General features: G+C 35.6%; 1 protein-coding gene across 3 annotated transcripts in view; it reads right to left on the reverse strand.

The window, feature by feature from the left end:
• Positions 1-3,824: 3,824 nt before the first annotated feature.
• gfra1a (gdnf family receptor alpha 1a) overlaps positions 3,825-16,339 on the reverse strand; it is a 112,658-nt gene continuing 100,143 nt past the window's right edge. For all 3 annotated transcript variants that reach the window (XM_028468789.1, XM_028468791.1, XM_028468788.1), the window contains 3 exons: positions 11,994-12,175; positions 7,550-7,597; positions 3,825-4,377 (listed from right to left, as the gene is read on the reverse strand). In XM_028468789.1, the coding sequence (XP_028324590.1) occupies positions 4,246-4,377; positions 7,550-7,597; positions 11,994-12,175 (362 nt within the window). In that variant the 3' untranslated portion in view covers positions 3,825-4,245. The remainder of the gene's footprint in view (positions 4,378-7,549; positions 7,598-11,993; positions 12,176-16,339) is intronic.

The raw sequence follows: 16,339 nt of genomic DNA on the forward strand, positions 1-16,339 counted from the left end.
AAAAATAACTAAACCTTTCATTTTGTACAGATGGCTTTGTAGAAAATCTATTAAATTCCAATTGTGCGAGATTGTCTCTTCTTTTTTAAGTTTATACATGAGATGTACCAAGATTTATTACCAAAAATAAACTTTTACTTTGAGTACTATTTAATTGAGCTACTTTTTACATAACAGTATTTCTACTTGAGTAATAAATATCAGTATTCTTTACACCTCTGCTTAAAAGTAACAAAAACATTAGTGCGTTTGATGACAATGGCTGTAAACATCAGTACGTCCGTTACTTTTCCCATTTGCTTTGGAAAAAAACGACAAACACAACAATTCTGGGTGATTTGATGGTTTTAATTATAACTTTTGTACAACCAATTTTACATTTTCACAAGCTAAGAAATGTCTGACTTCATTGAGCCGTAGGAGTCTCCAAAACAAAAGCCTCATGTTATGTTTGAACAAGAGTTATGAATGTAAATGGTAAACCAACTAAAAACCGTATAGTTTCACTTTGTTGAAAAGGCTCCAACAGGACCCGGACGCTGGTTTTGACACCTTGTGAGCTCAAAAAAAGCGCAGAGTCGCCTCGAAAGATAAACGTTCACAGGATTCGACATTGTTGACATAAATTGAAGAAAATGTACATGCCCCATCTTTGAGGTTTTTTCTTAATCAAGCCAAAAATGCTTCTTTTTCTTCCCCTCTTTATATCTAACCTCAGGGATTTCCCCAACCTTCATAAAATAGTCCCTAAAAACCCTTCAAATGCATTTTTATACAAATCAACACTCTTATCATTCATTTACTTTCACCATGCAATGAGTTTTGCTCACCGTTTAAATTCTGGGTGAATTTACCTCAAGCATTTTAGCTCTCAAATAATAATATTATTAATAATAATAATAATAAAATAAGCCCACAGAACTATCAGAAACTGCAGTGGGTCAATAATATTCACTATAGCTCACCCAAACAGAGAAACTTTAAAAAATAAGGTAGAAAAATAACGTCAAATTTCAAAATAAGAAAAACAAAGTGTAGGGATTTGGTATAAAACATAATGCTCTGGAAATACAGTCGGTTTAAGCAACAGTAGGAGAGTTACATTGATATCCTCTGTCTCAGGTGCAATAACATCCCACAATCATCTACATACTGGGATAAATATACATTTAAATTGTATTTTTAAAAAAAAAAAAAAGAAGAAACTATAATATTGTGGATAATTCAATGTACTCAGTTCTATTTGAATGTCAAAATAGCTCACAATGCTCAGAAAGAGAATATCGTCAGATGCGCATTTTTGTCCAACTTAAAAGTTTTCAGCCAAGTACATACAGTGCAAAGATCTTGTCTATAGCTTGGTAAATAACATTTAGGCTCTACTATACATTAGATTTGTTCTGAGAAGCTAACATGGACAGAAGCAGCGTGTTTTTAGATGGTTCCAAGTAAAACATGCAGCGCTAATGACAATGAATATGAAAAATGGCGTGAATGCTTTGCTTTTCCATGATTAAACCATTATGTGGAGATAGAATAGACTTTGAGCTGAAAAGGCTGATGAAAACAGATGATTGTGTCACCAAATTAACATAGATACCAAAATCCTACAAATATTACAATAAATTTAATTTTAGAAATCATAGGAAAGAAAACATTGATTTTTCTAACACCTCAAAGGTAAACATTGATAGCCACAACATTTTTGTAGCCAATCCACAGATATTAGTCAGAAATTTTAGTGTCTATGTATATGTTCTGTTTTTGATTTATTTATTATTGTTGTTTTTGTTGTGCTCTGTCCCTCTATCTGTAGTGTACAGGCCCATAAATATATATCTTCCTATTTATCTGCTGCTGAAACTCTACAAATGTCCCCTTTGTGAGACTAATAAAGGTTATCTTTATTTTTTATCAAATATACTTTTATGCTTAAAACTGATATTGTTTGTTTAATTTGATCAAAGATGAAGTTTTTGGAAATTTCAAGGAAGAATTTAAAGATTTACTGAATCCTGAAGGAAAGAGTCAAATCAACAAAATAATATCAAACCCATCATGAGCGTATTATCTTTAAGTAGGAAATGGGTTCGTTTTTTTTAGTTATTCTTTAAGTCACTGCTCAAAATTATTACATCACCTGCTTTACCTACTTTGGAAGCTCATCTTGGTATTTCCCTTTTTCCGTGTAATTTAAAAACCTTTTTAAAATGAATCTTAGCTTTATTATTTGGCCCCAGCTTGGATTAAAGCAGCAACGCTCTCAGACCAATGGCTACACATTTGGCATCATGTCATAAAAACATTTATTCAAAGTTACATCCAGCATAAGGTTTTTGCCCAATTAGTGTTTTCACATCTGTGCTATCTAAGATGGCAGACGCCTGCGAAGAATAATTTGCAAATGTTAAAAAGTTGCTTCGGGAAAACAAATTGGCTTTGGTTTGGCAAGTTTAAACTTTAGGTTTTAGGTTTTCTTTCCTTTGAAAGTTGCTAAATGTTTCTTATCAGGGTTCTTGTTAAAATTCTTGTTGCCAAATCAATGCATATACGCTGTGAACGTTTAGCACAAATTAGCTGTGACACTAGAGCAGAGGTGGCAAACTCATTTTAGTTCAGGGGCCAAATACGGAGCAGGTTGATCTCAAGTGGGCCACAGATTTTATGTTGGAAACAAGTAAGTTCAACATTACTGTGCCCTAATTTGGACTTCTACGTTTACGTAAAATACAACTTATGTATAAAACTGACAATATCCAAGTAGTAAGTGATGAATATCAGTCCCAACAGGATCTTCACTTTAAATTTTCTACATTTTGTGACCAATTTCTATTTAATTATTGGAAATGTGTCATAATTTGAAGAGAATTGAAGGATTTTGTAAGAAGTTTTTTTTCAGCTGTTTAACCTTTAAAAAAGACTGAAATAATGCAATATACAGTAAATTTAAGTTTCATGTTTTCTGTCATTTTTACTTTATCCTGTGGGCCGAAATGGACCCTCCATTTGTCCCTCGTACGTTAAGTTAGATAAATGTGTTAGCTTCTCAGGCCTGGTTAATAATGTGCTGCTATCCTTTGCTCTGCTAGCACAAATGGCATATACAGCTAACTAGTTAAACCCAGTTTCCAGACCAACTTGCTGCAGAATTAATGGTAAACTGAGTGAGCAAAGCAGACAAAATTAGCTCATTCTTTGCAAAAATGAAAAGCATTTTTTTTTTACATTTTTCTTCTTACTTATGCTTTTCAGTGCCTATTGTGATACATTTGCATGGTATACTTTTGGCTATTGTCACTATTTTCCAGACTTTACAAAAAAATCTGTTTTATTATCATGAGCTCTTCCTTTTTTTGCACTCAATGCAATGGAAAAAACAACATCCAAACAAAAATAAATGATGAAAAAAACACACACAAAAAAAAAAAACCAGGTGAAACTTCAGCAGCTTTTGTCTCACTATAAGGAAAAAAAAAGTAAAAAAAAAAAAAGACAACATCATGGTTAGGAATTATATACAATAACAAACGGATGGTGTGAATTCTGCCTTTGACAGCAGTAGTATCCTCTCCTGTGATGTACAGCATGTGGTGCACCAGAGCATTATAGGGCATAACGTAAAGAGAGAAAGCGCACATTAGTTATGGTATTTGTGTGTCTAAATGTGTGAAAGTGTGCAGTGTGGGTTTTTAGGACTTTTTTTGTGTGCTTTAACCAGCAACCTCGTGTGTTACGATGTAAGAATACCATCACATCATCAACAAACAAAAAAAACACACACACACACAGAGGAGACAGAATAACACAGAAGGCTGCCCTAGTGATAATGTTAATGTAGCTGTTAATGAACCAAACGTGCCCCAACACACAATCACACATCCCATGTGACGACTTCTCAAACCTTACTATGTGTACCCCAAGAGCCCACAGGCCCCCGTTTACTGGAATGTAGTCCACGTGTATGTATTTCCACTCCAGTCCAGGTGAGCAGCACACATAAAAGCCTTAAATCCCCCCAAAACTGATCGAACATGTATAGTGAATAACTGTTGTAGCACACAGTGGCATTGCAAGAAACCAAACAACAAAACTTCATTTTAAAAAAAACAACAAAAGTTTGAAAAAATACAGGACAAATAATAATAGTACAACGTTTTACTGAAAAAAAAGAATAAAATTTCATTTTTTTTTTATACAAATGTGTTTGTCAGTCCCTTGTTTGTTGGTTACTGTGAAGCGCTGAGGCTACAAATTGGCCACCATGCTGCAGTACCACAGCCAGAGCAGCGGGGGCAGCAGGGAGGACATAGGCCATCTGGAGGCAGCAGAATTTCTTAGGATGGCGTTGGATGTGCTCGGCCCATCTATCTGTGGGTCCTGAGAGTATAAAAAAGAAAAGATTAGACGTCAGCAAATCAACTTAGAAAATATGTTTTTCTCACTTAAACATTTTTCTCACAGAGGGAAAGTTTTCAGGGACGACAGACGCACAAATACTGCCTGTTGATATGTTAGGCAAAGCCCGAAGGCATACATGGGCAACTGGAATTGGAAGAAACATAAAGCCCGACATGATACACAATAACTCCCAAAACACAACATGCACAAAGTAGACAAAAACACGCAACAAACACACAAAATGACAACAAAGACAGACACAACAACCACTTGAACAAAATGACAGGAAAATACAGAAAACAACAAAAATACAGAAAGTGACCCCAAAAACACACAAGTTGACAAGAAAAATTCAGAAAATGACAAAAATACACAAAAGTACAAGACTACAAAAAATTAAAAAAAACTTACTGATAACTGACAAAACCACAGAAAAAGACAAAACCCATTTTCCCTTTGTGTTAATAACTCAGATCAGTAATTAGTTTATTATTGTTCAAATACAATCAAAATGTGCAAAAGAAAACATTTAACAATATAAAAATCAACACAACACCTCTGAAGCCATAGTCATCTGGGTTCATTGATACAGTTGTGCGTTCTGCATAGCTCTGATAATCAACCTTACAGTTGTGTTGAATTTGTCCTAAAGAAAGCATATAAAGGCTAAACAGAAGGGGTCCAAGAACAGAGCCCTGAGGAACCCCACAGGACATTAATGATATGTCAGACTCAAAGTTTCCTATGAGACCATATTCATCGAGGTTCAGTGATACAGTTGTCGTCTGTGTAGCTCTAAAACAAACTTTTCTTCTGGTTTTTCTTATTCAGTCATTTAAAGACCTTGTGCAGGGGGCGTCCAATACCTCGATCGCGATGTACCGTAATTCTCTGTTAATCGGGAAGACCCGTCCACGGTAAACGTAGCTTGAAAAAGTATCCCTGGCCGAGTGTGAATGAATAAGCTTGTTTTTTCCAGTATTAATGTTAAAGCAGGAAGCTGCAAATGACATTTATGTTTGTGCAAATGCATTCATTTGCATTTGCTCTTACGTTAGTATGCACATACATTGTTTTTTTGCTGCATATACAGTTTCACCACTGGTCACCGGCTCACTAATAAAGCTGCGAGCTGACGGCTGGGTCACTTCCTGTAGACCTGGCCCAGCTTCTAGTAAATGTCAGTCCAGTGTCTTATTATTGCACAGTGACATTTACAGTGAACTTTAAAAGGCACCAGATAAGCAGCGATCCCATTTCAGCCTCAAAGGAACTAAAAGGAAGAGGAGACAGGCAGGTAAAGGGATCTCTGTCAGAGAGGTCGTAAACTTCTACCACCCAGGTCAAATCCACCTGTGATCAGCTGAAACTTTCTTCTTTTTTAAGTCTTAGAACATGGTTGGAGCTTTATTTCGATTTTAGACAAATATTGCTCACATATTGAACTTAAGTACCATTATAAGCCTGCAGAAAATCTTGAGTTGTGTATTCTATTAGCATGAAAACAAACCGAACGTGGACTGTTTTTAATCTGTTAAAAAAAAGAAATCGGGATTGTACTTTACGTTAATTAAATTGTCTGCTAAATTAAATTATGATCTTGTAATATGAATTCACTGAAACGTTGCGGCTTTTGCTGACTAAATATTTACATTATAGTTTTTGTCAACTCCAGTTTTTTTTAAGTGACAATAACAAGACAAGGACTAATTAAAAATAAATAAACACGTGATCAAAAATTACATCAAAATACAGTAATATTTGTATTTAAAGTCCGTGTAAAGCAAAAATAAATTTGTGAAGAGTTTGTCACACCACAGAAACATGTCATTGACCACTGAGACAAATTTGAAAAATGAAAAAAATCACTAAGTATATAAAATTAGGTCTCAAAATCATGAGGGGCGTGTCAGTTAGAGGCGCTGGAACAACGCCCACGTGCGGAAAGGACGCCACCTCCATGTATTAACCCTATGGGAGTGTACTGTGTCTATGGAGAGCAGTGTGAAAGCAGCTCCAGCGTTGATGGCGCTTTCAAAAAGGGATCGGGCCAAACGAGGTATCGAGTCAGAGTATGTGTATTTCTCCCAGGTACAGTCTAAACTGCACCCGCTAGAGGCAAAAAAACCTAAATTGCGGTGTATAATTTCATGGAAAATTCATGGAAACGCGTTTTATTCCCCTGAATCCGAATATGTGGTTTGTTTATGGTTAGGGGCCGAATTGCGCCCACTGGAGGCCGAGGAAGTTTGGTGTGCTTCAGCAGCGGGATCGGGTTTATGCTGATGATAGCTCCGTTATGTAGCGCAGCTATGATTTCTGACCCGCCCATTAAATCCTGAACACAGACATTTGAAACACAGTTTGTGAAGCCTTGCTCCACAATGAAATTATAGATGGTTGAATTGCTTTGTACATGTTTTAAGAAATATGTTTATGACCTATTTAATGTGTTGAGAGGAAAATGTCAGAATTTGCTTTACACAGACTTTAACTAATAAAGACAAAACTTAAATGTTCACATGGGACAAAATAGGCTGACTCAGAAGTTTCTTTTTTTTCATGGAAGGAAGGACAAGTTGGAAAATGATCCAATAAGACGTAATGATTGTTTGCGGATGTGAATGCGAATGAAATATTAAAGAAAAAAAAAAAAAACATATTTATTAATTCCTAACCTATTTATGTAGTGCTTTATAATTTTAATGCTTATAATTATTTGATAAATGTATTGCTTTTCACTTTTGCTGTTTTTATTCAAATTTTAATGTTTCATATTTTAGAAATCTCTGCTTTGTTTTTATGTCTAAATCTTTTGTCATCTTTTTAATTATTTTATTCAATTACTTCTGTGTGCATTATAGTCTCTAAATCTTTTTTTTTTTTTTTTTATCATTTTACCTTTTGTCAATCAGTAAAATCCTGTAAAGCTCTTTGGACTACAATTAAATTAGTTTGACAGATGATATATAAATAGAGTTTGACTGATTGGTGCTTTTTATTTATCTGTAACAGATTTAGTAAAGTAAAATCTTAATGTCATTTAGTTGAATAAAAAACTAGACTATAACTGACATAGTTTGATGACTAAATTTTGGCTAAAACTAAGCTGTATTTTAGTGTAAAAACGTAATAATGTACGATGACTCACCACACAGAGAACTCCATCCTCACTTGAGTTTGACTTCAGTTTCTGAGCCTGCAGAGAAACACACAATAATCAAAAATGCACATTTTTATGTCCAACAGTAACAAACAGAGCTTTAGTAAAACTTTGTCCGTCAGCTTTATTACATAAAGCAAAAAAAAAAAAAAAACACATACACACACAGGAGTTGACGTTTTGTCATTATGCAGCATTAGTAATCAGTGCATCTGCTTCATCTGCAGGTAAGTTTCCAAAGAGATGAAATACTATTAACATTTTTGCTGATTGCAAATCCACCGTGGGTTGAGCTGCTGATTCGTAATGAAGGTGTGTTAAATCAAGTGTGTGTGTGAGATTCTGATCGTATATGTATTGCCTTTGTTACACCTTCATCCCTTTTATTCAGGAAGGATGCTATAAATAAATGTATACGCCTGATTTCTTATACGTGCGAGTGTGTGTCTGCATCTATTTATCCTTGTCTTTCATGACAAATTGTCATTTTGAAACCAGCAAACGCGCCTCGTGGGGACCCCAAACATTTCAACATTTTCAGCTAAAAGTTACCAGCAGATTTAGGGTTTAAAGAATGTTCAAATAGTAGAGTTAAATCCCAAGCATGTATGTCTTTATGGAGTTCAAATGTTGTCCCTGGTTTGGTCTTAACTCGACTCTCTAAAGCCGCAGACATAGGCAACTGGCGACCCGGGGGCCACATATGGCCCTCGGTCTAATGTTATGAGGCCCCCAAAGTAAACATACAAAATGACCGAAAAATACATAAAACAAAATTAATAACTACAATATTGCAGGAAAATACAGTAAAAGAGAAGAAAAACACAGAAAATACTACAAAACAGGACAAAACGACAACAGTAATACACAAAATTATGCCAAACAAAAAAACAACAACAATAAACAAAATGACTCGAAAAAATATACAAAATAACAGAAAATGAAAACAAAAGTAGACAAGAACACAAAAGATGATTCTGCAAACCCACAGTACTTTCAAATAAGTAAAACGAAACAGAAATGCACAAACATTACTCCAAAAAATGCAAAATGACAACACAAATACATAATGACTCCAAAAAAACATGTATTTTACAGCAAAAAAGTACACAAGAACAACAGAAATGAATAAAAAGCACACAAAATAACTATATAAACTCTGTTCTTTGCGTTAATACTCAGATTGGTCATTATTCTAAATGCTGACATGATTGTTGATCATGTGGCCCTTCAATCAAACAAACACATTTTCGTGGCCCCCGCTGTTTGGAAGTTGCCCACCTCTGCTCTACAGAATGAGTGATGCGCTAAAGTAGGAATTTTTCAAAATAAAACACTGGACTACATTTGTGAACTCTAAAGCTGAGAAAGTAACCAGCATTCAATGCTGTTTTGGCACTGTACATTATGTTTAATCTGGTTGGTCAGCTATGATGTGAGGCATTTGATTTCATTTTTTTTTTAGTTTTACAATGTCTGTTGATCATTTTAAAACAAAAAATAATAATTTACTTACAGTAGTAACGATTGGGTGAAGAAATGTAACAAATTACTACTTTTAAATCATACTTAAGTACAAGTAAATGATTTAGAAATATACTCAAAGTACAGATACCCTTGAAAGCAACTAAATTACGTTAACGTGAGCACTTGTAATCTATTACTTTCACATCTGCCCATAAGAACTTCATCCTTTTTTTGCGGCTTGGGTTTTGCTATGATCACATGTTGTAATACTGACTGTATGTACAACATATTCCCATAAAAGCTGACCTCTATTATAATCAAACTGCCTCTAAAAAAAAAAGACTATAGTATGTATTTCAAACAATAAGCTTGTTTAGATATGTCAGTAATTTCATGTGAACTGACCCTTGGATCAACCTTCTGCTCACGTTAAATACACAACCTGCTACAATCGTTTTAAATTTCCAAAATAATACCGACAACTGCGAAGCTCATTGAAATTCAGAAAACATTTGGATGTCAACAAACTGGAGAAGGTATTCCTGGCTTGTTTGGTGGATTTGCCTAATACCTGCCCGCTGTGAAAAGTCACATTAGCATGTGCTACATTTCCATATTTGTCCAGAGCTCGTTCTGCACGCATAGAAGTCAACTACATTCAAAAGAACAGGCTGACGGAGCCCCGAGGTTTAAAAAAAGGAGTAGATGATGCACACGTGTGTTTTTGCACGTGTGGGTGTTTGAGTGTGTTTGTTTCATTGGTGTTAGCATTGCTGTTAGCGCTGATAGCACTAGAGAAGAGAACCAGAGTGAAAGGAAGGTTAAAAACAAGTCCTGATCGTTGCAGCAACGACTTCACCTTCATATTCCTCTAGTCAAGACTTCTCACCAACACAAACCTTTGAGGTCCTTTAAATCAGTGGTTCTCAACCTGGGACAGGGTCGACGGATGCTTTTAAGAAACCAATCTTTTTTTTTTTTAATAATTTGAGCCCATTTTTGCTTTTTCTTCAACTACACCAAACTATCAACATTTGAAGCTATTTTCATCACTTTTTATTGCCATATTTTTGCTCCTTTTAATGCATTTTTGCTACTTTACTCCCATTTCTGACACTTATCCATCACATTTAAATGCCTTTTTCTGCAAAAAGACATTTTTAGCACTTATAAACCCTTTCCACCACTTTTCCCACCTAATGTCACATGTTGACCCATTATTGCCATATTTTAACCTATTTTCATCACTTTTTCTTGCCATATTTTTGCTGCTTTTAATGCATTTCTGACACTTCTCCACCAAAATGCAATGCCTTTTTCACAAATGTTTCCACTTTCAAGACATTTAAAAATACCAAAAACTCATCTAGATTCAGATCTGGTGACTTTGAGTCGCCATGGCAGCATCATAAACAGGTGCTCCTCAAAACATTGATAATTATTTGTGACAATTTGCATTACTCTTGTGAAAGAGGCTCCATCCATCAGGGAATGTGGTTTCCATTGAAAAATGTGCAACGATCCTGAGGTACTGCAGCTCCTTCCTTCCACAACTCACCATTCTAGTATTTTTAAATCAGTCAATAACGTTTACCACCATGTCATCTATATAACTCGAAGAGAATAGTAATAATCAGATATTTTATACTTTTAAGGCTCCAAACCGTCATCTTCAAACACCAAAATCTGACAGCTCAGTGTGATGATTGTGTGTTTGTTGCAAGAAAAGATCAAAAAGGGCATCTTTACAATTAGTGCTACGATTTTCCCATTTAGAAATAGGTTACGAGCGGTTTCTGTCGGAGGACCTTTCCCCCTCGGTGTAAACAATAACCTGTGATTTCTTTAGGATGCTTCCCTCCATCAGGCTGCAGTGTTATTACATGTGAAATTGCTCTGTGAGCCCCCTGCTAAGGCTCTGCTGGTAATGACAGTATTATCCTCACTTCCACCCTGACCCAGGAGGCGTCATCACCCCGTGCTCACAATTGTTACCCGTGTTTTGTGGGTTTCATCTGCCGGTTAACAGTAAATGCTCCATCCCACAAAAATACACTTTCACATTGTCTACAGGCACAGCAGGGCAGATACTGGTGCACAGATGGGTTTCTAGCCTCAGCCGACACCTGTGAACCCTCCGGATTACACCAACAATGGAAAAGTAAAAGTCTTTTTTGTATAAACTTTACTAATTATCATTGTGTTGGTGCAATGCTGCAAAGCAGGGAAGTAAGGAATATTTTATAGTTGTGTGGTACTGGTACCAATTCTAAGTAAAGACACATATTATGCCTGCTTACTTTTTAACATTGCTTTTAAATACTGAGCATTGTGTCAGGATGAATGGGTTATTGAGAGGATAGTGAATGTAATGGGTGCATCTAAAGCAACAACTTGATGGTTTGTCCCATCCAAAGGCCAAATTATCAAAATTTGTGTCAGAATTTAAAATAATGACCAATTTGAACATGAATCCAGGAAAGAACGAAGGCTTTTGTCTGTTTCTATTGTTGTTTTGTTGCTGTTTTGCATGGCGTTTGAGTCATTTTGTGTATTTCTTCATAATTTTGTGTATTTTAATTGTTTTATGTGTTTTGGAGTCATTTTATCTAATTTGTTTATGTTCAGTCATTTTATGTAATTTCCCTGATGTTTGTTTTTTTTTTATCAGTAATTTTATGTACTTTTCTTTATTTTCAGAGTAATTTTGTGTGGTTTCTGTTGTTGTTTGGTTTATTTTCAGTCATTTTATCTACTTTTCTTTATTTTTGATGTATTTTCAGACCTTTTATGTACTTTTCTTCATTTTCAGAGTCATTTTTTTTAGTTTTTGTTGTCTGTTTTATTTTGAATCCCAAGTTTTGTTGGGTTTGTTGGCTTCAAGTGTGAGATGTGTCTTTGTAGCCGTCTCCCTCTGGTAAACGTGTTATAAACATGGCTGCGTGTGTGTGTGTGGTTGTCTCACCTGGAGGCTGCCACAGAAATGGTAGATGCCAGGGTCGGTGTTAATCTGGTTGTCCAGGGTGTTGGGTTTGCGTTCGCGGTTTCTTTGGTAGGGCGTGGTCAAGGAAGTGGTCGTTTGGACTGGCGACATGGGCGGCCAAACCCCGACGTCCGTCCCATTTCCAAAGGCCTGGATGGCATTACCTACAGACAGAAGAATTTCATCATTCTCAATCATGTAACTTTACATTAAATACACTTTATTATTCTTAATACTACTCACAGTGAACACATACAATCGTGTAAACATTTAAATATTACCGGATGATAAATGTTTACTCTATTGACAATAAGAACCTTCCAAATAACTTCTTTTTGGAGATGAAACACAAAAAATCTACATGTTTTTTTCCTCGATATGATTGAAACGTAATGAGATTCAGTTCAGTTGCAGAACAAGTCCCATCGTGACCCACACTCACAGTCCCTCGTGGAAATAAAAAACAATTTTTCATCACTCTAAACCACAATTAAAGACAAAGAGATAGAAGCTACTCAGGCTTTGTTATCACTTCTCTCCATTATGAATTCACCACACCATCAAAAACCTGAGTGCTGATGTGGCTATTTACCATAAGAGTCCATTAGTGGCCCTATTAATAGTCTCCTATTGCTTTGATGTAAAACACACACACACACACACATATACACACATGCGCGTCGGAAGAAAGCTGAGCTTCACAGATCGTTTGAACGTGATCACATTCTTCCCGTTAACACTGAATTACGTTCCCGATGCTGCATGACCACTTTTTAAACCCAACTAAGCATCTTCAGACATACACAGTTCTGCAGTTCTTTCACACGTTCTACAAACAATGTTGACACTAGATTAAAACAACACTAAAAAGATCAAATGGGTTTGCTAGAGCTTATTCTTACTAACATTGACACGATGCATCTTGAAGAGGAAGACGGCCCTCGGTAGAATTTTCTGTGGTCCCCAAAGTTCCAGGGACTCCAAAAACACACGGAATGACAGAAAAACACACACAACTATAGAAAAAATGCACAAAGTAACAACGAAATTCCAAAAAAAAAACAAAAAAAACAAACTCAAGATTACTATTAAAATAGAAAATACACAAAACAACAACAGAAATACACAAACTGTGCTAATAACACACTAAACGCAAACCAAAACACACAGAATGGGAGAAAAAATATAGAAAAAGTACATAAAAACCATTAAAAACACAGTTAACTGTCAAAAAATGACACACAATGGCAGAAAAAATATACAAAAATACACAAAATCCATTTATCAATATTCTTTATTTAACCAAAATACAAAGAATGGGAGAAATGATATACAAAACGACAACGGAAGTGCACAATGACTAAAAACACTGTTAACTGGCAAACAAAATACACAAAATGGCATACAAATGTACAAAACAATAAAAATACACAAAATCACTTCCAAGACACAAACAAACCCTTTGCTCTTTCCTGTATTAATGCTCAGATTGGTAATTATTCTAAATGCTGACACATGTTGTTGTCGTGACCCTCAGAGATGAAAATCTCACTTCTGTGGCCCCTGCTCTGATGCTTTAATGCTGTGGCTTGTTAACGTTTAGAAATAGAGTTTTTTAATTTGTATTATGAAAACCAATGATTCCCTCCCATTCCTCTCTTTTTTCCAACGTACTTCAGTAGGTGACTTTGCACCTTCCTTCACCCCTAAAGTCCTTTTGCCATCTTTAGATCAGGTGTTTATTATGGACTGATTAGTTCCATTTACTCTGCTTTTTGGCACGTTGGTGATTGTTATGTCTGTGATTGTGTCTGTAGTTTCAGAATGTTTTACTGCCATTGTTGATGAACAGAATTCACAACAAGGACTTTGCTTTGGCTTACAGGTGCAATAGTAAACAATAGAATAGAATAGATTAAATAAAATAAAAATAAGGCATGCAATAATAATTTCTTGATAACAATATAATATATATACAAAATAAATATAACAATATATACAATAAACATGTCGTCAGTGCAGGTTATTAAGAACATGATTTATAAAGTGACCCAGATTATGTTATATTTGTAGAGAATGTAAAACGAGTTACATGGTTCGTTTGTCTCTGTAGCTAATATTGGAATTCTATCCATACTCGCATATGTAATGAAGTTAAAGAATTTAACTTTTTTTTTAGCTTACAGAAACAACTTGTTCATTGACTAAAGTCTTGTATGGTCTAATAAGGAGTATCTCAGCCTGGCTTCAGTTCCTGGTATGGGAACACTTATATTGTTGATATAAAAGCTTTAGGGGGAATGACCGGAGTCCATTAAGAAATTATAAAACAGACTTGAGTCATTGCATTATAAAATATACAACCTTTTGTTATTTGGAACAAGATGTCTGCTTACATAATGCCAGCCTGATGTAAGTCTTCTAACTTATACATGTCCTTATTATAGGTGTCATCTATGTTATTCTCTTCAGCCATTTGCGGATTATTTAGCAGCTTCTTCATGCCACTCAAATGTGTTGATATTAAGGCTTTGTTTGCAGTTAATTCCAACTAATGCAGAATCCTGGCAGGACAGCTTTCTCAGGAGAGACCAAATGGAACAATTTAATGTAGATCTTGGTGACTCGCGACCAGGTTTTATTCTCACTGCAAATGCAAGGTGTTTTTTTTTTTTTTAATTTATGTTTAAAGGAAGTCAATGTAGTTTAAGGCAAATTCTCCACCATCGGCTACAAAGCTAATAAAGAATTATAAATAATAAAACCCTATCAAAATGTGTTGAACTAAATACCATAATATGGAGAACATCCTCAAATATGATTAGAGTAAGAATTAAACACTGATGCAAAGTGTTCAATATTCAACTAAAATACTTAAGAATTTCATGGGTTGGAACAGTGTTTCTCAAATGGGGGTATGTGTACCATTAGTGTGACCCTGGGGAACATGCTTTTTTGTGTTTGCTGTAATATAGTAAGGTGTAATTGCACATCCACTACTGTAGGGGGCAGTGGCGATCTCATGTGTATGTGTGTGTGCGCGTGTGCGCTCGATAAGCAGGGGTTTCTTAAACTTTTCAGCCCGCGACACACAATATATATAATAAACATTGAACCCGCTTTCAAAGTGAACAAACACGTGTTTTATTTTTTTTAATAAGGTTAGGTTTATAATTTCAGTACAGAGGTAAACTCAGTACGTGACACCAGGCCGCAGCCTGGACGGTGCCCGCGCAGCCCCACGGGGAGCCCGAGTGTTCAAGATGTGTGGAGTGGCCGAAGCCGTCTGCGGGGGAAAGAGGGTGAGACCCGGACCCCTCTGGCGGAAGCGGGACGTCAATTTAAGAAGTTACACCCCAAATAACCCTGATAGATGCTTGAGTTTTTTCAGCGTTCAACTGTTAGCATCTCATGATATAAGGTAGCAGAGGAGCTGATACGGCCTGCAGCATTAAACATGGTCTCTGTCATGCTGGAGGAAGCAACTGACAGCATGTTTTTTATTGCTTATGTACGTTTTGACATGACAAACTCTCTGTGTTAGGATATAATTTTTTGTCAATCAGCACAAATTGTATTATTCATTTTTGTTTTGGAGGTTAAAGTGTTTTATATATTGAACGTTGCTGGTTAATTTGAAATGTATTATTAACATTATCATTATTATAGTGTTTGTGGTTTGTTCTTCGCACCATCCACCAAGATAAATTCCTTGTATTGTTTTTAAACTGTACTTGGCGAATAAAACTGATTCTGAATGTGTTTTTAGTTCAAATAAGGATTTTATTTATTTTTTCAGGCAAATTGATGCCCTTTAAATCTTAATCTATATTTCTTTCTTTTTTGTTTTCTTTAATGTTAATAAAGATACAATGTTATGCAGAGGTGTACTAATAACAATTTCATAGATAAATTATACTATTTATAGTCGTGGTGGAGAGTGGGGAGGTGCAAAATATTTTCTTCTTCCTGGGGGGGGGGGGGGGGGGGGGGACGTAACAGAAAACAATTGAGAAGCTCTGCCCTAAGGGTGTGCGATGGCACTATGGGGGGTACTTGAGAGAGAGAGTGGAACATTAACAAATAACAGCATTTGAAATATGTGTAATTTTGGTTAAAAATTGCCATCATAATAGTGATGATGAAAATGATCTTGATTAGATCATGAAGTAAAAATCTTGGGAATGTTTCAAACTTGAAATAAATCTTTTCAGGAAACACTAAATACTGTTTCATCCCAATTATTTCCAGAGTAAACACTCATTCTCCAGAGAACGGGGGCCTTTATCTCGGTTCACATGTTTAAGGTTTGATGCGTTACAAGAATG

This window comes from Gouania willdenowi, chromosome 15, assembly GCF_900634775.1.
Source record: "Gouania willdenowi chromosome 15, fGouWil2.1, whole genome shotgun sequence".
Classification (NCBI taxonomy): domain Eukaryota; kingdom Metazoa; phylum Chordata; class Actinopteri; order Blenniiformes; family Gobiesocidae; genus Gouania; species Gouania willdenowi.